The following is a 20,064-nucleotide window of genomic DNA, read 5'->3' on the forward strand; positions in this document are numbered from 1 at the left end:
CAACAGAGTGGGGATGATGAAGACTACAGAAGAATATACACAAAAAAGATTAAACCAAGACTGAAGTCTGAAGACCTTGCGGAAGGAGTTGATGTTCGCACAGAGAGACACAGCAGCACGAGCAGTGATGGCAACACAATTACTACCGTAACCCGCCGTATTACTACATACACAGTGGATATGCCCAGTGGCATAAGTGAGCAACTTGAGTTTTCAAGTCCAGAGTCCAAGAAGCTGAAACACGAATCTGGAGATGGCTCTCCTTCAATCAGAATCTCATATGGCAGCCCTTCAGGTAAAGTGGGAGGTGACGAAGGAGTTTTTGAGTCAAGCAATGTAACTTACACTGGTCCACATGTTAGCTCTACAAAGACAAGCTGGGGCAGTGGGGGTGTGAAAACCACGACAATTGTGAGAGAAGGAACAGAAGGAGGTACAGAGTACAGATTGAAGGGGCCGAGCTTCGGAGTGACAGGAGGTAGAGGCAAGGAAGGAAACAAAGGAGGCATTACGGTTTCAGAAACAAATGTGGCACTAAGTGATGGCAGAAACACTGGTAGTAAGCATGTTACAATTGGAGGGTCAGGAAGTGCTGAGATGACCTCAACTGATGAAAATGGAGGACAAATCAGTGTGTCTTTACCTGGAAAAAGTATGCAGATTTCGACTACAACCATGAACAAAACACTGGTGGGTGGTATTGACCCGAGTTTAGGTGAGAGGTCAACAGTGAAGGGAACTGGAATTACCATCACACATCCACAGACAAAGCTATCAGGACAAAGTGAAGTTTCAACTGTGAGACTGAGTGGAGAGGCCACAGATGTTGATACTGAATTGACAGGTGGCAGGACAGGAGGGACAAAAATCACATTAGGTAATGTAACCTCGGGTTATGCATCAGCACCAGGCAAGATTTCAGTGACAGGTATGGATGTCAACCTTTCAGGTCCAAAACTGAAAGGTGAAGTTGGCACCTATCTGCCAAGTACAACAGGAAGTATAAAAGTGTCTGGAATAGCGACTGATGATGGAACAGTCTCTAGGACCGGGGGAGAATTAGACATTGACCCTAAGGGACAAACAGGCGAATTTAAAATGAAAGTGCCATCATTTCGCCTTGAAGGGCCAAAAGTCGAAAGGCACGATGTTGATATAAAGCTTCCAAAAGCCAGCATTGACATGAAAGCACCTGGAATTGACATTAAAACAGCAAAGAGTGGCATTAAGGACCTTGATGAAAATCTCAAGGGGCCAGAAATTGATATTATAGGAGCAAATGTTGACACTGAAGGCTCTAAAGGAGGATTTAGAATGCCAAAGGTAAAAGTACCATCATTCAACATCACAGGCTCCAAAGTTGAAGGTTCAGATGTTGACACAGACTTCCCGAAAGCAGACATTGATGCAAATACATCCAAGGTTGACATTAAGGCACCAGATGTTGACATTGAAGGACCTGACACAAAACTTAAAGGACCTACATTTAAAATGCCAACAATTAAAGACCCAGATTCTGACAAGAATCTAAAAGGTTCAAAAATGGAGACAGATGTGAATGTTTCACTTCCAAAGATTGAAGGAAAAATAAAGGCTCCCACGGTGAATATTCAGGACCCAAAAGGAGAGATCAAAATGCCAAAGATCAAAGTGTCACCATTTGCCTTAAAGGGCTCACAGGTCGAAGGCCCAGATGTTGATGTAAATCTGCATCCATTGGACACTGGTATGAAAACAACGAATGCTGATATTCAGCCGCGTGAAGTGGCAGAATTTGAAGGCCCTGATGTAAAGCTAACAGGGTCAAAATTCACAACACCAAAAATATCCATGCCAGACCTAAATATCACAGGCTCAAAACTGAAAAGTGATACTGATCTTTCGATTTCAAAAATAGTGAGTGATATTAAAGCCCCAGAGGTCAGCATACGGGGTTCTGAGGTCAATATTGAAAGTCCAAATGTTGACATAAATCTCTCTAAACCAAGCATTGGCATGAAAACATCAAAAATTGAAGGAAACATACAACCTCCAGGGGTGGATATTAAAGGAGCAAATGATGACATAAGTTCCAAAGGAGGGTTCAAAATGCCAAAAGTTACAATGTCATCATTAAACATGAAAGGCTCCAAAGTTGAAGGCTCAGATGTAAGCACAAACTTGCCAAAAGTAAACATTGATGTGAACGCACGTGGTGCTGACACAAAGGTACCAGATGTTGACATTGAAAGTCCTGATGCAAAACTCAAAGGACCCAAAATTAAGATGCCAACAATGGAAGGACCAAAGTTGCCAGAGACTGACATCAAACTCAAAGGTCCAAAACATGAGGGTGATGTAAGAGGTCCAGACATTGATGTAAATCTCCAAAAAGGAGATATTGACATGAAAACACCTGAAATTGAAGGCCGCGATGCAAAATTAAAGGGGGGAAAATTCAACATACCAAAATTTTCAGGGCCAAATATTTCCTTGCCTGATAAGGACTTGAATTTGACAGGCTCCAAACTCAAAGGTGATAAGGATGCAGTTCTGAAGCTGGAAGGCAATACAGAAATACCTGACGTGGATATCAAGGGTCCTGAAGTGACGATCAAAGGTTCAAAAGGAGGATTTGAAATGCCTAAAATTAAAATACCATCATTTGGAGTCAAAAGTTCAGAAGCAGAGGCTCCAGATGTGAGCATAAAAATACCTAGTGAAAACATTGACGTGAAATTACCTGGCACGGACATTAAGGGAACAGAGATTGACATTGATGGCCCTGATGTAAATATTAAAGGACCCAAAATTAAGATGCCCACCATCAAAGGACCAAAGATGTCTGACGTTGGCTTCCACCTGAAAGGTCCAAAAGTCGAGGGTGATGTTGATGTCTCACTTCCAAAATATGAAGTTGATATCAAAGATCCAAATGTTGACATTGAAGGTCCAGGCTTCAAAAAGCCGAACATTGACGTGAAAGTACCGAGCATTGACATCAAAAAACCAGAGACTGACATTGAAAGGCCTGATGTAAACATAAAAGGGTCCAAAATTAAGATGCCCACCATCAAAGGACCAAAGATGCCTGACCGTAGCTTTAACATGAAAGGTCCAAAAGTCGAGGGTGATGTAGATGTCTCACTTCCAAAGATTGAAGGTGATATCAAAGCTCCAGACATTGTTACTGAAGGTCCAGATATCAACATTGAAACTTCCAAAGGAGGGTTCGAAATGCCAAAGTTTAAAATTCCATCATTTGGGACAAAAACAGGCAAGGATGTTGAACTCCCAGAAGGTGACATTGATATCAAGGCACCTGAAATAGACATTGAGGGTCCAGATATGAACATTGAGGGTTCTTCAGGAGGGTTCAAAATGCCAAAGATTAAAATGCCATCATTTGGGAGAAAGGGCCCAAATGTCACAGGCACAGATGTTGAACTCCCAGAAGCTGACATTAACATCAAGGCACCTGAATTAGATGTTGAGGGTCCGGAAGTTGACATTAAAAGTCCTGGTGGCAAAATCAAGGGACCAAAATTCAACATGCCACACATCTCGGGGCCAAAGATCTCAATGCCAGACGTGGACTTTGGTGTGAAGGGCACCAAACTCAAAGGTGATATGGATGTGACGGTTCCAAAGATGGAGGGTGAGATGAAGGGACTGGATGTTGACATCAAGGGTCCAAAGGTTGATGTGACAGGTCCAAAAGGTGGAATACATCTGCCAACTATCAACATGCCATCAATTGGATTGAAAGGTCCCAAAGTTGAAATGCCAGATGTTGACGTAAACCTTCCCAAAGCAAACATTGACGTGAAAGCACCCAACATTGACATCGACAAACCAGAGATTGACATTGAAGGCCCTGATGTAAATGTCAAAGGACCCAAAATTAAGATGCCCACCATCAAAGGACCAAAGATGCCTGACCTTGGCTTTAACCTGAAAGGTCCAAAAGTCGAGGGTGATGTAGATGTCTCACTTCCAAAGATTGAAGGTGATATCAAAGCTCCAGACGTTGATATTGAAGGTCCAGATATCAACACTGACACTTCCAAAGGAGGGTTCAAAATGCCAAAGTTTAAAATTCCATCATTTGGAACAAAAACAGGCAAGGATATTGAACTCCCAGAAGGTGACATTGATATCAAGGCACCTGAAATAGACATTGAGGGTCCAGATATGAACATTGAGGGTTCTTCAGGAGGGTTCAAAATGCCAAAGTTTAAAATTCCATCATTTGGGACGAAAACAGGCAAGGATGTTGAACTCCCAGAAGGTGACATTGATATCAAGGCACCTGAAATAGATGTTGAGGGTCCAGATATGAACATTGAGGGTTCTACAGGAGGGTTCAAAATGCCAAAGATTACAATGCCATCATTTGGGATGAAGGGCCCAAATGTCACGGACACAGATGTTGAACTCCCAGAAGCTGACATCAACATCAAGGCACCTGAATTAGATGTTGAGGGTCCGGAAGTTGACATTAAAAGTCCTGGTGGCAAAATCAAGGGACCAAAATTCAACGTGCCACACATCTCGGGGCCAAAGATCTCAATGCCAGACGTGGACTTTGGTGTGAAGGGCACCAAACTCAAAGGTGATATGGAAGTGACGGCTCCAAAGATGAAGGGTGAGATGAAGGGATTTGATGCTGACATCAAGGGCCCAAAGTTGGATTTGAAAGATTCAACAGGTGGATTACAAATGCCCAATATCAACCTGCCATCAATTGGATTGAAAGGTCCCAAATCTGAAATGCCAGATGTTGACGTAAACCTTCCCAAAGCAAACATTGATGTGAAAGGACCCAACATTGACATCGACAAACCAGAGATTGACATTGAAGGCCCTGATGTAAATGTCAAAGGACTCAAAATTAAGATGCCCACCATCAAAGGACCAAAGATGCCTGACCTTGGCTTTAACCTGAAAGGTCCAAAAGTCGAGGGTGATGTAGATGTCTCACTTCCAAAGATTGAAGGTGATATCAAAGCTCCAGACGTTGATATTGAAGGTCCAGACATCAACACTGAAACTTCCAAAGGAGGGTTCAAAATGCCAAAGTTTAAAATTCCATCATTTGGGATGAAAACAGGCAAGGATGTTGAACTCCCAGAAGGTGACATTGATATCAAGGCACCTGAAATAGACATTGAGGGTCCAGATATGAACATTGAGGGTTCTTCAGGAGGGTTTAAAATGCCAAAGTTTAAAATTCCATCATCTGGGATGAAAACAGGCATGAATGTTGAACTCCCAGAAGGTGACATTGATATCAAGGCACCTGAAATAGACGTTGAGGGTCCAGATATGAACATTGAGGGTTCTTCAGGAGGGTTCAAAATGCCAAAGATTAAAATGCCATCATTTGGGAGAAAGGGCCCAAATGTCACGTGCACAGATGTTGAACTCCCAGAAGCTGACATCAACATCAAGGCACCTGAATTAGATGTTGAGGGTCCAGAAGTTGACATTAAAAGTCCTGGTGGTAAAATCAAGGGACCAAAATTCAACATGCCACACATCTCGGGGCCAAAGATCTCAATGCCAGACGTGGACTTTGGTGTGAAGGGCACCAAACTTAAAGGTGATATGGATGTGACGGTTCCAAAGATGGAGGGTGAGATGAAGGGACTGGATGTTGACATCAAGGGTCCAAAGGTTGATGTGACAGGTCCAAAAGGTGGAATACATCTGCCAACTATCAACATGCCATCAATTGGATTGAAAGGTCCCAAAGTTGAAATGCCAGATGTTGACGTAAACCTTCCCAAAGCAAACATTGACATGAAAGCACCCAACATTGACATCGACAAACCAGAGATTGACATTGAAGGCCCTGATGTAAATGTCAAAGGACCCAAAATTAAGATGCCCACCATCAAAGGACCAAAGATGCCAGAGTTTGGGTTCAACTTAAAAGGTCCAAAAGTCGAGGGTGATTTAGATGTCTCGCTTCCAAAGGTTGAAAGTGATATCAAAGCTCCAGACGTTGATATTGAAGGTCCAGATATCAACACTGACACTTCCAAAGGAGGGTTCAAAATACCTAAGTTTAAAATTCCATCATTTGGAACAAGAACAGGCAAGGACGTTGAACTCCCAGAAGGCGACATTGATATCAAGGCACCTGAATTAGATGTTGAGGGTCCAGAAGTTGACATCAAAAGTCCTGGTGGCAAAATCAAGGGACCAAAATTCAACATGCCACACATCTCGGGGCCAAAGATCTCAATGCCAGCCGTGGACTTCAATGTAAAGGGCCCCAAACTCAAAGGTGATATGGAAGTGACGGTTCCAAAGATGGAGGGTGAGATGAAGGGACTGGATGTTGGCGTCAAGGGTCCAAAGGTTGATGTGACAGGTCCAAAAGGTGGAATACATCTGCCAACTATCAACATGCCATCAATTGGATTGAAAGGTCCCAAAGTTGAAATGCCAGATGTTGACGTAAATCTTCCCAAAGCAAACATTGACGTGAAAGCACCCAGCATTGACATAAAAAAACCAGAGATTGACATTGAAGGCCCTGATGTAAATGTCGAAGGACCCAAATTTAAAATGCCCACTATCAAAGGACCAAAGATGCCCGAGTTTGGCTTCAACCTAAAAGGTCCAAAAGTCGAGGGTGATGTCGATGTCTCACTTCCAAAATTTGAAGGTGATATCAAAGCTCCAGAGGTTGACATTGAAGGTCCAGATATTGGCATTGATGGTTCTAAAGCAGGCTTCAAAATGCCAAAGATTAAAATGCCATCATTTGGGATAAAGGGCCCAAACGTCACGGGCACAGATGTTGAACTCCCAGAAGCTGACATCAACATCAAGGCACCTGAGTTAGATGTTGAGGGTCCAGAAGTTGACATCAACAGTCCCGGTGGCAAAATCAAAAGCCCAAAATTCAACATGCCACACATCTCAGGGCCAAAGATCTCAATGCCAGCTGTGGACTTCAATGTGAAGGGCCCCAAACTCAAAGGTGATATGGATGTGACGGCTCCAAAGATGGAGGGTGAGATGAAGGGATTGGATGTTGGCATCAAGGGTCCAAAGGTTGATGTGACAGGTCCAAAAGGTGGAATACATCTGCCAACTATCAACCTGCCATCAATTGGATTGAAAGGTCCCAAAGTTGAAATGCCAGATGTTGACGTAAACCTTCCCAAAGCAAACATTGACGTGAAAGCACCCAGCATTGACATCAACAAACCAGAGATTGACATTGAAGGCCCTGATGTAACTGTCAAAGGACCCAAAATTAAAATGCCATCAGCAACCATCCCCAAGCTTCCAGAAAAAGATTTGAATGTGAAAGGCCCCAAAATAAAGGGACATGTCAGTGTGTCTACTCCAAAGGGAGATATCAAACCCCCTGAAGTTGAAATGTCAGGTCCTGACCTTAATGTAGAGATACCAGAGGGGAAAATTAGTGGGCCAAATGTCAAGTTTCCAACACTGTCTGGACCTAAAATATCCTTACCAGATGTTGACTTCAATTTGAAAGGGCCAAAGGTGAAGGGTGATTTGAAAGGGGATGTTCATGTACCCAAAGCAGATCTTGAGGGACCAGATTTTACAATTGCTGCTCCTGAAATTGGCTCAAAGAAAGGCAAATTCAAAATGCCAAAGTTTGGACTTAAGAGCCCCAAGATAAAAGGCCCAGAAACCGATGTCAAAATTGGTCAAGGGGACATCAGCATCAAGGGTAAGGCTGGCAGCTCGGAAGGGCTTAACTTAGATGTTGGACTGAGTGGTCCAAAAACTAAAGGATCAAAATTTAAGATGCCAAAACTTGGTTTCAGAGGCCCAAAGATTGACATGCCAGACATGGACATTAATCTCCCAAAAACCGACATTGAAATCAAAACGCCTGAAGTGAACATTGAAGGAGCAGAAATTGAAGGTCCCAGCAGAAAGATAAAGGGACCAAAGGTTACTAAGCCAAAAATATCTGGGCAAAAAATCTCAATGCCAGATGTTGATTTCAATGTAAAAGGTCCCAAACTCAAAGGTGATGTTGACATGTCAGGACAAAAGATTAAAGGAGACATCAAAGTTCCTGATGTTGATATTAAAACACCAGAAATTGAAATTGGTGGCCCAGATGCAAAACTGAAAGGACCCAAAATTAAGATGCCTACTCTAAAAGGACCAAAGCTGCCTAATATTGACATCGAGTTCAAAGGTCCAAAAGTCGAGGGTGATGTTGATGTCTCACTTCCAAAGATTGAAGGTGATATCAAACCTCCCGAGCTTGATATTGAAGGTCCAGACATTGACATTAAGGGTTCTACAGGAGGCTTCAAAATGCCAAAGTTTAAAATGCCACATTTTGGGTCCAAAGGCCCGGATGTTGATATTGAACTGCCAAAAGCTGATATCGATATAAAGGCACCTGAATTAGACATTGAGGGTCCAAACATTGACATTGAAAGTCCCAGTGGAAAAATGAAAGGCCCAAAATTCAGCATGCCAAAGATCTCAATGCCAGACATGGACTTCAGTTTGAAGAGCCCCAAACTCAAAGGTGATATGGACGTGACGGCTCCAAAGATAGAAGGTGACATGACAGGATTTGATGCTGACATCAAGGGTCCAAAGGTTGATTTGAAAGGTTCAACAGGTGGATTTCAAATGCCCAATATCAACCTGCCATCATTTGGATTTAAAGGTCCAAAAGTTGAAATGCCAGATGTTGACGTAAACCTTCCCAAAGCAAACATTGACGTGAAAGCTCCCAGCATTGATATCAACAAACCCGATATTGACATTGAAGCCCCTGATGTAAATATAAAAGGACCCAAAATTAAGATGCCCACCATCAAAGGACCAAAGATGCCCGAGTTTGGCTTCAACCTAAAAGGTCCAAAAGTTGAGGGCGATGTCGATGTCTCACTTCCAAAGATTGAAGGTGATATCAAACCTCCCGAGGTTGACATTGAAGGTCCAGACATTGACATTAAGGGTTCTACAGGAGGCTTCAAAATGCCAAAGTTTAAAATGCCACATTTTGGGTCCAAAGGCCCAAATGTTGAAGGCCCGGATGTTGATATTGAACTGCCAAAAGCTGATATCGATATAAAGGCACCTGAATTAGACATTGAGGGTCCAAACATTGACATTGAAAGTCCCAGTGGAAAAATGAAAGGCCCAAAATTCAGCATGCCAAAGATCTCAATGCCAGACATGGACTTCAGTTTGAAGAGCCCCAAACTCAAAGGTGATATGGACGTGACGGTTCCAACAATAGAAGGTGACATGACAGGATTGGATGCTGGCATCAAGGGTCCAAAGGTTGATTTGAAAGGTTCAACAGGTGGATTTCAAATGCCCAATATCAACCTGCCATCATTTGGATTTAAAGGTCCAAAAGTTGAAATGCCAGATGTTGACGTCAACCTTCCCAAAGCAAACATTGATGTGAAAGCTCCCAGCATTGACATCAACAAACCAGAGATTGACATTGAAGGCCCTGATGTAAATGTCAAAGGAACCAAATTTAAAATGCCTACCATCACGGCACCAAAGATGCCTGATCTTGGCTTCAACCTTAAAGGTCCAAAAGTCCAGGGTGATGTTGATGTCTCACTTCCAAAAATTGAAAGTGATATCAAACCTCCCGAGGTTGACATTGAAGGTCCAGACATTGACATTAAGGGTTCTACAGGAGGCTTCAAAATGCCAAAGTTTAAAATGCCACATTTTGGGTCCAAAGGCCCGGATGTTGATATTGAACTGCCAAAAGCTGATATCGATATAAAGGCACCTGAATTAGACATTGAGGGTCCAAACATTGACATTGAAAGTCCCAGTGGAAAAATGAAAGGCCCAAAATTCAGCATGCCAAAGATCTCAATGCCAGACATGGACTTCAGTTTGAAGAGCCCCAAACTCAAAGGTGATATGGACGTGACGGCTCCAAAGATAGAAGGTGACATGACAGGATTTGATGCTGACATCAAGGGTCCAAAGGTTGATTTGAAAGGTTCAACAGGTGGATTTCAAATGCCCAATATCAACCTGCCATCATTTGGATTTAAAGGTCCAAAAGTTGAAATGCCAGATGTTGACATAAACCTTCCCAAAGCAAACATTGACATGACAGCTCCCAGCATTGACATTGACAAACCCGATATTGACGTTGAAGCCCCTGATGTAAATATAAAAGGACCCAAAATTAAGATGCCCACCATCAAAGGACCAAAGATGCCTGAGTTTGGCTTCAACCTAAAAGGTCCAAAAGTCGAGGGTGATGTTGATGTCTCACTTCCAAAGATTGAAGGTGATATCAAACCTCCCGAGGTCGACATTGAAGGTCCAGACATTGACATTAAAGGTTCTACAGGAGGCTTCAAAATGCCAAAGTTTAAAATGCCACATTTTGGGTCCAAAGGCCCGGATGTTGATATTGAACTGCCAAAAGCTGATATCGATATAAAGGCACCTGAATTAGACATTGAGGGTCCAAACATTGACATTGAAAGTCCCAGTGGAAAAATGAAAGGCCCAAAATTCAACATGCCAAAGATCTCAATGCCAGACATGGACTTCAGTTTGAAGAGTCCCAAATTCAAAGGTGATATGGATGTGACGGTTCCAAAGATAGAAGGTGACATGACAGGATTGGATGCTGACATCAAGGGTCCCAAGATTGATTTGAAAGGTTCAACAGGTGGATTTCAAATGCCCAATATCAACCTGCCATCATTTGGATTTAAAGGTCCAAAAGTTGAAATGCCAGATGTTGACATAAACCTTCCCAAAGCAAACATTGACATGACAGCTCCCAGCATTGATATCAACAAACCCGATATTGACGTTGAAGCCCCTGATGTAAATATAAAAGGACCCAAAATTAAGATGCCCACCATCAAAGGACCAAAGATGCCTGAGTTTGGCTTCAACCTAAAAGGTCCAAAAGTCGAGGGTGATGTTGATGTCTCACTTCCAAAGATTGAAGGTGATATCAAACCTCCAGAGGTTGACATTGAAGGTCCAGACATTGACATTAAGGGTTCTGCAGGAGGCTTCAAAATGCCAAAGTTTAAAATGCCACATTTTGGGTCCAAAGGCCCGGATGTTGATATTGAACTGCCAAAAGCTGATATCGATATAAAGGCACCTGAATTAGACATTGAGGGTCCAAACATTGACGTTGAAAGTCCCAGTGGAAAAATGAAAGGCCCAAAATTCAGCATGCCAAAGATCTCAATGCCAGACATGGACTTCAGTTTGAAGAGCCCCAAACTCAAAGGTGATATGGACGTGACGGTTCCAAAGATAGAAGGTGACATGACAGGATTGGATGCTGACATCAAGGGTCCAAAGGTTGATTTGAAAGGTTCAACAGGTGGATTTCATATGCCCAATATCAACCTGCCATCATTTGGATTTAAAGGTCCAAAAGTTGAAATGCCAGATGTTGACGTCAACCTTCCCAAAGCAAACATTGACGTGAAAGCTCCCAGCATTGACATCAACAAACCCGATATTGACATTGAAGCCCCTGATGTAAATATAAAAGGACCCAAAATTAAGATGCCCACCATCAAAGGACCAAAGATGCCCGAGTTTGGCTTCAACCTGAAAGGTCCAAAAGTCGAGGGTGATGTCGATGTCTCACTTCCAAAATTTGAAGGTGATATCAAAGCTCCAGAGGTTGACATTGAAGGTCCAGACATTGACATTAAGGGTTCTACAGGAGGCTTCAAAATGCCAAAGTTTAAAATGCCACAGTTTGGGTCCAAAGGCCCGGATGTTGATATTGAACTGCCAAAAGCTGATATCGATATAAAGGCACCTGAATTAGACATTGAGGGTCCAAACATTGACATTGAAAGTCCCAGTGGAAAAATGAAAGGCCCAAAATTCAGCATGCCAAAGATCTCAATGCCAGACATGGACTTCAGTTTGAAGAGCCCCAAACTCAAAGGTGATATGGACGTGACGGTTCCAAAGATAGAAGGTGACATGACAGGATTGGATGCTGACATCAAGGGTCCAAAGGTTGATTTGAAAGGTTCAACAGGTGGATTTCATATGCCCAATATCAACCTGCCATCATTTGGATTTAAAGGTCCAAAAGTTGAAATGCCAGATGTTGACATAAACCTTCCCAAAGCAAACATTGACGTGAAAGCTCCCAGCATTGACATCAACAAACCCGATATTGACATTGAAGCCCCTGATGTAAATATAAAAGGACCCAAAATTAAGATGCCCACCATCAAAGGACCAAAGATGCCCGAGTTTGGCTTCAACCTGAAAGGTCCAAAAGTCGAGGGTGATGTCGATGTCTCACTTCCAAAATTTGAAGGTGATATCAAAGCTCCAGAGGTTGACGTTGAAGGTCCAGACATTGACATTGACGTTTCTAAAGGAGGCTTCAAAATGCCAAAAATTAAAATGCCATCATTAGGGATAAAGGGCCCAAATGTCACGGGCACAGATGTTGAACTCCCACAAGCTGACATCAACATCAAGGCACCTGAGTTAGATGTTGAGGGTCCAGAAGTTGACATCAAAAGTCCTGGTGGCAAGATCAAAGGCCCAAAATTCAACATGCCACACATCTCGGGACCAAATATCTCAATGCCAGATGTGGACTTCAATTTGAAGGGCTCCAAAATCAAAGGTGATATGGATGTCTCTCTTCCAAAGATTGAAGGTGAAATCAAAGCTCCAGAAGTTGACATTGAAGGTCCAGATATTGACATTGAGGGTTCCAAAGGAGGGTTCAAAATGCCAAAGTTTAAAATGCCAAAATTTGGGTCCAAAAGCCCAAATGTGAAAGGCCCGGATGTTGATGTTGAACTTCCAACAGCTGACATCAACATCAAGGCACCTGAGTTAGATGTTGAGGGTCCAGAAGTTGACATTAAAAGTCCTGGTGGCAAAATCAAGGGACCAAAATTCAACATGCCACACATCTCAGGGCCAAAGATCTCAATGCCAGCTGTGGACTTCAATGTGAAGGGCCCCAAAGTCAAAGGTGACATGGATGTGACGGTTCCAAAGATAGAGAGTGAGATGAAGGGACTGGATGCTGACATCAAGGGTCCAAAGGTTGATGTGACAGGTCCAAAAGGTGGAATACATCTGCCAACTATCAACATGCCATCAATTGGATTTAAAGGTCCAAAAGTTGAAATGCCAGATGTTGACGTAAACCTTCCCAAAGCAAACATTGACGTGAAAGCACCCAGCATTGACATCAACAAACCAGAGATTGACATTGAAGGCCCTGATGTAAATGTCAAAGGACCCAAATTTAAAATGCCCACTATGAAAGGACCAAAGATGCCTGAGTTTGGCTTCAACCTTAAAGGTCCAAAAGTGGAGGGCGATGTCGATGTCTCACTTCCAAAATTTGAAGGTGATATCAAAGCTCCAGAGGTAGACATTGAAGGCCTAGACATTGATATTGATGGTTCTAAAGGAGGCTTCAAAATGCCAAAGATTAAAATGCCATCATTTGGGATAAAGGGCTCAAATGTCTCAGGCACAGATGTTGAACTCCCAGAAGCTGACATCAATATCAAGGCACCTGAGTTAGATGTTGAGGGTCCAGAAGTTGACATCAAAAGTCCTGGTGGCAAAATCAAAGGCCCAAAATTCAACATGCCAAACATCTCAGGGCCAAAGATCTCAATGCCCGATGTTGACATAAACTTTCCCAAAGTAAGCACTGATGTGAAAGCACCCAGCATTGACATAAATAAACCAGAGATTGACATTGAAGGCCCTGACGTAAATGTCAAAGGACCCAAATTTAAAATGCCCACTATGAAAGGACCAAAGATGCCTGAGTTTGGCTTCAATGTAAAAGGTCCAAAAGTCGAGGGTGATGTCGATGTCTCACTTCCAAAATTTGAAGGTGATATCAAAGCTCCAGAGGTTGACATTGAAGGTCCAGACATTGATATTGATGGTTCGAAAGGAGGCTTCAAAATGCCAAAGATTAAAATGCCATCATTCGGTATAAAGGGCCCAAATGTCACGGACACAGATGTTGAACTCCCAGAAGCTGACATCAACATCAAGGCACCTGAATTAGATGTTGAGGGTCCAAAAGTTGACATTAAAGGTCCTGGTGGCAAAGTCAAAGGACCAAAATTCAACATGCCAAACATCTCAGGGCCAAAGATCTCGATGCCAGACATGGACTTCAGTTTGAAGGGTCCCAAAGTCAAAGGTGATATGGACGTGACGGTTCCAAAGATAGAGGGTGAGATGAAGGGATTGGATGCTGACATCAAGGGCCCAAAGTTGGATTTGAAAGGTTCAACAGGTGGATTACAAATGCCCAACATCAACCTGCCATCAATTGGGTTCAAAGGTCCAAAAGTTGATGTGCCAGATGTCGACGTAAACCTTCCCAAAGCAAACATTGACGTGAAAGCACCCAGCATTGACATCAAAAAACCAGAGATTGACATTGAAGCCCCTGATGTAAATGTCAAAGGACCCAAAATTAAGATGCCCACCATCAAAGGACCAAAGATGCCTGAGTTTGGCTTCAACCTAAAAGGTCCAAAAGTTGAGGGTGATGTCGATGTCTCACTTCCAAAATTTGAAGGTGATATCAAAGCTCCAGAGGTTGAGATTGAAGGTCCAGATATCAACATTGAAACTTCCAAAGGAGGGTTCAAAATGCCAAAGTTTAAAATGCCATCATTTGGGATGAAAGGCCCAAAGGTTAAGGGTCCGAATGTTGATGTTGGACTTCCAGATTGTGATATTGATGTAAAGACACCTGAATTAGACATTGAGGGTCCGGAGGGTGACATTAAAAGTCCTAGTGGTAAAATCAAAGGTCCAAAATTCAGTATGCCAAACCTCTCAGGGCCAAAGATCTCAATGCCAGATGTAGACTTTAATTTGAAAGGCTCCAAACTCAAAGGTGATGTGGATGTCTCTCTTCCAAAGATTGAAGGAGACATCAGAGGTCCGGCAGTTGACATTGAGGGTCCAGACATTGACATTGTGGGTCCCAAAAGTGGAATTAAAATGCCAAAGTTTAAAATGCCATCTTTTGGGGTCAAAGGCCCAAATCTTAAAGGCCCAGATGTTGATGTTGAACTGCCAAAAGCTGATATCGATATTAAGGCACCTAAATTAGACATTGAGGGTCCGAATATGGATATTGAAAGTCCTAGTGGAAAAATGAAAGGCCCAAAATTCAGCATGCCACACATCTCAGGGCCAAAGATCTCAATGCCAGACATGGACTTCAGTTTGAAGGGCCCCAAAGTCAAAGGTGATATGGACATGACGGTTCCAAAGATAGAGAGTGAGATGACGGGACTGGATGCTGACATCAAGGGTCCAAAGGTTGATTTGAAAGGTTCAACAGGTGGAATACATCTGCCGACTATCAACATGCCATCAATTGGATTTAAAGGTCCAAAAGTTGAAATGCCAGATGTTGACGTAAACCTTCCCAAAGCAAACATTGACGTGAAAGCTCCCAGCATTGACATTGACAAACCAGAGATTGACATTGAAGGCCCTGATGTAAATATCAAAGGAACCAAATTTAAAATGCCTACCATCACGGCACCAAAGATGCCTGAGTTTGGCTTCAACCTAAAAGGTCCAAAAGTCGAGGGTGATGTAGATGTCTCACTTCCAAAAATTGAAAGTGATTTCAAACCTCCCGAGGTTGACATTGAAGGTCCAGACATTGACATTAAGGGTTCTACAGGAGGCTTCAAAATGCCAAAGTTTAAAATGCCACATTTTGGGTCCAAAGGCCCGGATGTTGATATTGAACTGCCAAAAGCTGATATCGATATAAAGGCACCTGAATTAGACATTGAGGGTCCAAACATTGACATTGAAAGTCCCAGTGGAAAAATGAAAGGCCCAAAATTCAGCATGCCAAAGATCTCAATGCCAGACATGGACTTCAGTTTGAAGAGCCCCAAACTCAAAGGTGATATGGACGTGACGGCTCCAAAGATAGAAGGTGACATGACAGGATTTGATGCTGACATCAAGGGTCCAAAGGTTGATTTGAAAGGTTCAACAGGTGGATTTCAAATGCCCAATATCAACCTGCCATCATTTGGATTTAAAGGTCCAAAAGTTGAAATGCCAGATGTTGACGTCAACCTTCCCAAAGCAAACATTGACGTGAAAGCTCCCAGCATTGACATCAACAAACCCGATATTGACATTGAAGCCCCTGATGTAAATATAAAAGGACCCAAAATTAAGATGCCCACCATCAAAGGACCAAAGATGCCCGAGTTTGGCTTCAACCTGAAAGGTCCAAAAGTCGAGGGTGATGTCGATGTCTCACTTCCAAAATTTGAAGGTGATATCAAAGCTCCAGAGGTTGACGTTGAAGGTCCAGACATTGACATTGACGTTTCTAAAGGAGGCTTCAAAATGCCAAAAATTAAAATGCCATCATTAGGGATAAAGGGCCCAAATGTCACGGGCACAGATGTTGAACTCCCACAAGCTGACATCAACATCAAGGCACCTGAGTTAGATGTTGAGGGTCCAGAAGTTGACATCAAAAGTCCTGGTGGCAAGATCAAAGGCCCAAAATTCAACATGCCACACATCTCGGGACCAAATATCTCAATGCCAGATGTGGACTTCAATTTGAAGGGCTCCAAAATCAAAGGTGATATGGATGTCTCTCTTCCAAAGATTGAAGGTGAAATGAAAGCTCCAGACATTGACATTGAAGGTCCAGATATTGACATTGAGGGTTCCAAAGGAGGGTTCAAAATGCCAAAGTTTAAATTACCATCAATCGGGGTGAAAGGCCCAAATTTCACAGGCCCGGATGTTGACGTTGAACTCTCAAAAGCTGACATTGACATAAAGGCACCTGAATTAGACATTGAGGGTCCAAATATTGACATTGAAAGTCCCAGTGGAAAAATTAAAGGCCCAAAATTCAGCATGCCAAACATCTCAGGGCCAAAGATCTCAATGCCAGACATGGACTTCAGTTTAAAGGGCTCCAAACTCAAAGGTGATATGGACGTGACGGTTCCAAAGGTAGAGGGTGACATGAAAGGATTGGATGCTGACATCAAGGGTCCAAAGGTTGATTTGAAAGGTATAAAAGGTGGAATACATCTGCCAACTATCAACATGCCATCAATTGGGTTGAAAAGTCCAAAAGTTGATGTGCCAGATGTCGACGTCAATCTTCCCAAAGCAAACGTTGACGTCAAAGCACCCGGCATTGACATCGACAAACCAGAGTTTGACATTGAAGGCCCTGATGTAAATGTCAAAGGACCCAAATTTAAGATGCCCACCATCACGGCACCAAAGATGCCCGAGTTTGGCTTCAACGTTAAAGGTCCAAAAGTTGAGGGTGATGTGGATGTCTCACTTCCAAAGATTAAAGGTGATATTAAAGCTCCAGAGATTGACCTTGAAGGAAAAGACATTGGCCATGAAGGAATAAAAGGTAGTTTCAAAATGCCCACGATTAAAATGCCGTCCTTTGGCATGACAGGTTCATCAACTGAAGGGCCAAATGTTGATATCCGTGTCCCCAAAGCTGACCTTGATATTAATGTTCCTGGAGATGTTAAAGGTCCTAATGCTGACATCACTGTTGATTCTGAAAAGACTGGCGTTACATTTCCAAAGTTCAAAGGTCCTAAATTTGAAATGAAACATCAAGAAGTGGAAAAGCCTGAATTCAATATAAAATCACCCTCTTTCAGTGCAGGAGCCAAAGGTTCCAAAACAGAGGTTAGCTTTCCAGACACTGAGGCAAGTCTTGATGCTCCTGATATTGATATCAATGTAAAGGGGAAAAAGGGTAAGTTTAAACTTCCCAAAGTAAAAGGAAAAGCAAAGAAGCCTGGTGCTGACATAGACATACCACCAATAGATATGGATTTGGATGCACCCAGTGTTCATGTCAAAGGAACAAAGGTGAAGAAACAACGTTTTGGCAAGATTCATTTCCCAGATGTGGAACTTGATATCAAATCCCCCAAACTGAAAGGTGATGGCTCTTTATCAGGGGCATTGAAAACTCCTGATACAGATTTGCCATCTGCAAGCCTAAACACAGGCTTTGATGGTTCAACGAGCCCTACAAATATTGGTGTTGTCGCTCCAGGTTTAAAAGTGAAGTCTCCTGACATCAAATTATCAAGTTCAGAACCAGGTGCAGAAATTCATGCAGGACTTTCAGGTTCAAGCAGAAGTGGAATTGGAGGCCTTCAATTCCCTGAAGGTACAGTGACATTTCCCAAACTTAAGATACCAAAATTTGGAACTATTTTGCCTGAAACTAAAGGCCAGGAAGTTGAGTCTGAATTTGCAGCCAGTGGAAGTGTGAACATCCGGCCTCCATCTGTTAGTTGTGATGTCAGTTCACAAAATATTGAGGTGCCAGCTGCAGAAGTAAAGCATAGTGAAAGCAAAGTAAAGGTAAAAATGCCAAAACTGTTTGGCAAATCAAAAGCAAAAGGCAGTAGTGCAGGTGACCTCTCTGGAGAACTAAGTGCTAGTGGAAAGGTTACTGGTCCTGGACTCAGTGTGTCATCTAAAGGCAAGTCAGCTTCACTGGATCTATTCAAGAAATCAAGACATCGGTCCTCTTCTCTTAGTGATGAAGGAGGTTCTCCTTCAGCTCACTTAGAAGCTGAAAGTGGGGACATTTCATTAGACCTGGGTGGAGACAAAGGAAAGAAAGGCAAATTAAAGTTTGGCACTTTTGGAGGCTTTGGTTCGAAGTCAAAAGGCTCATACGAAGTGACACTTGGAGATGACAGTCAAGTAGGGGTAGAGGGGAGTGCAGATGTTTCTGTACATTCTAAAAAGAGCAGATTGTCTTCATCATCCAGCAGTGACAGTGGCTCAAGGAGTGGTTTCAGGTTCCCGAGATTGGAGCTTTCTGTTTCACCAAAATAGTGAGGCAAAGTAAACTGTACATCTTCCACACATTTTTGTAACATAAACTTCTTCACATGTTTGCTCTTTCGGGCACATGCACAGTCATCTCAGTGTTTTTGACTATGAGTATTGTCCATTTATTCGGCATAAATGCATGAGATTGTTTAAAATCCCTTCAAAATGTAAATAAGATTAATTTGTATCATAATAATAAATATTGTTTTTGTATATAGACCAGATTTATAAACAACTGCAATCTCACAAAAAACAACAAAATTTTATTAAAGGTTTTGTTTTTGTGTTATGTTTTGTTGTAGTACATGGATGTTCTTGATAAATTGGCACGGTATATTTGTATCCAGGGGTCTATTGCAGAGAACAGAAACTTACAATAGTCATGTAGAAAGAAAATGTTTATACACTCAGACACACATATGAACAGTAACTAATTTTAAATGTATGACTTAATGTTTTTGAGCTTTGATAATATATAAACAGCGCTGAAAGACATTTACGCAAAACGGTCGCTTTCACCACATTCAGAAGAGTGATGATGTATTCACCATAATTGCAAAGACAATCACTGTTTGAAAAATCTCTGAAATGCTGTCATTGTGTTTTAGTTTCACTGAGTTGTTTTTTTGTTTTTTTGCTAAAAATCACTCATTTACCACAGTACAGATTTTGTTTTCAACAGCCTCTGTCTCTTAAATGTATCTTGTTTTCATAATTGAAAAATTTCTTTATTTTGTTTCTTTTTGTCACTTTTATTGTATACACGTGTTATGCTTACTTAAAAAACACAAATAAACAGTCCCTTTGATATCATTTTTTGTAAACAAAGTGTGTTAATACAGAGTTACATGATATGATCTGTTATGACCACATGAGTTTTTGGGTTAATTATTATGTGTGCATTCTCCAACAAAACCAAATAAAAGATTCAATCAAATTTATGTTGTTTCTTGAATCAATGCACTGGTACCGCCAACATTATAATTATAGCTTCGCATCATTTCTTGTTTTACATTTCCTGTGACATGCATTTTGAATAGTAACAGGTTTCTTAAAACTAGCAGGGCACTGATGGTAGATGTAATGACCCAATTCAAGGTATTAAAGGCTAAATATCACAACATATTTATAGCAAACTTTATAAAGTGGAACTGGAGATGTGTG

General features: G+C 42.0%; 1 protein-coding gene across 1 annotated transcript in view; it reads left to right on the plus strand.

The window, feature by feature from the left end:
- Window positions 1–19,841, plus strand: part of ahnak (AHNAK nucleoprotein) — a 31,394-nt gene extending 11,553 nt beyond the window's left edge. The window contains exons 6-10 of the mRNA XM_030111917.1: window positions 7–2,586; window positions 2,749–2,935; window positions 2,993–7,233; window positions 7,417–10,305; window positions 10,453–19,841. Of these exons, the coding sequence (XP_029967777.1) occupies window positions 7–2,586; window positions 2,749–2,935; window positions 2,993–7,233; window positions 7,417–10,305; window positions 10,453–18,903 (18,348 nt within the window). The 3' untranslated portion in view covers window positions 18,904–19,841. The remainder of the gene's footprint in view (window positions 1–6; window positions 2,587–2,748; window positions 2,936–2,992; window positions 7,234–7,416; window positions 10,306–10,452) is intronic.
- Window positions 19,842–20,064: the final 223 nt, after the last annotated feature.

This window comes from Salarias fasciatus, chromosome 2 (assembly GCF_902148845.1).
Source record: "Salarias fasciatus chromosome 2, fSalaFa1.1, whole genome shotgun sequence".
Taxonomy (NCBI): domain Eukaryota; kingdom Metazoa; phylum Chordata; class Actinopteri; order Blenniiformes; family Blenniidae; genus Salarias; species Salarias fasciatus.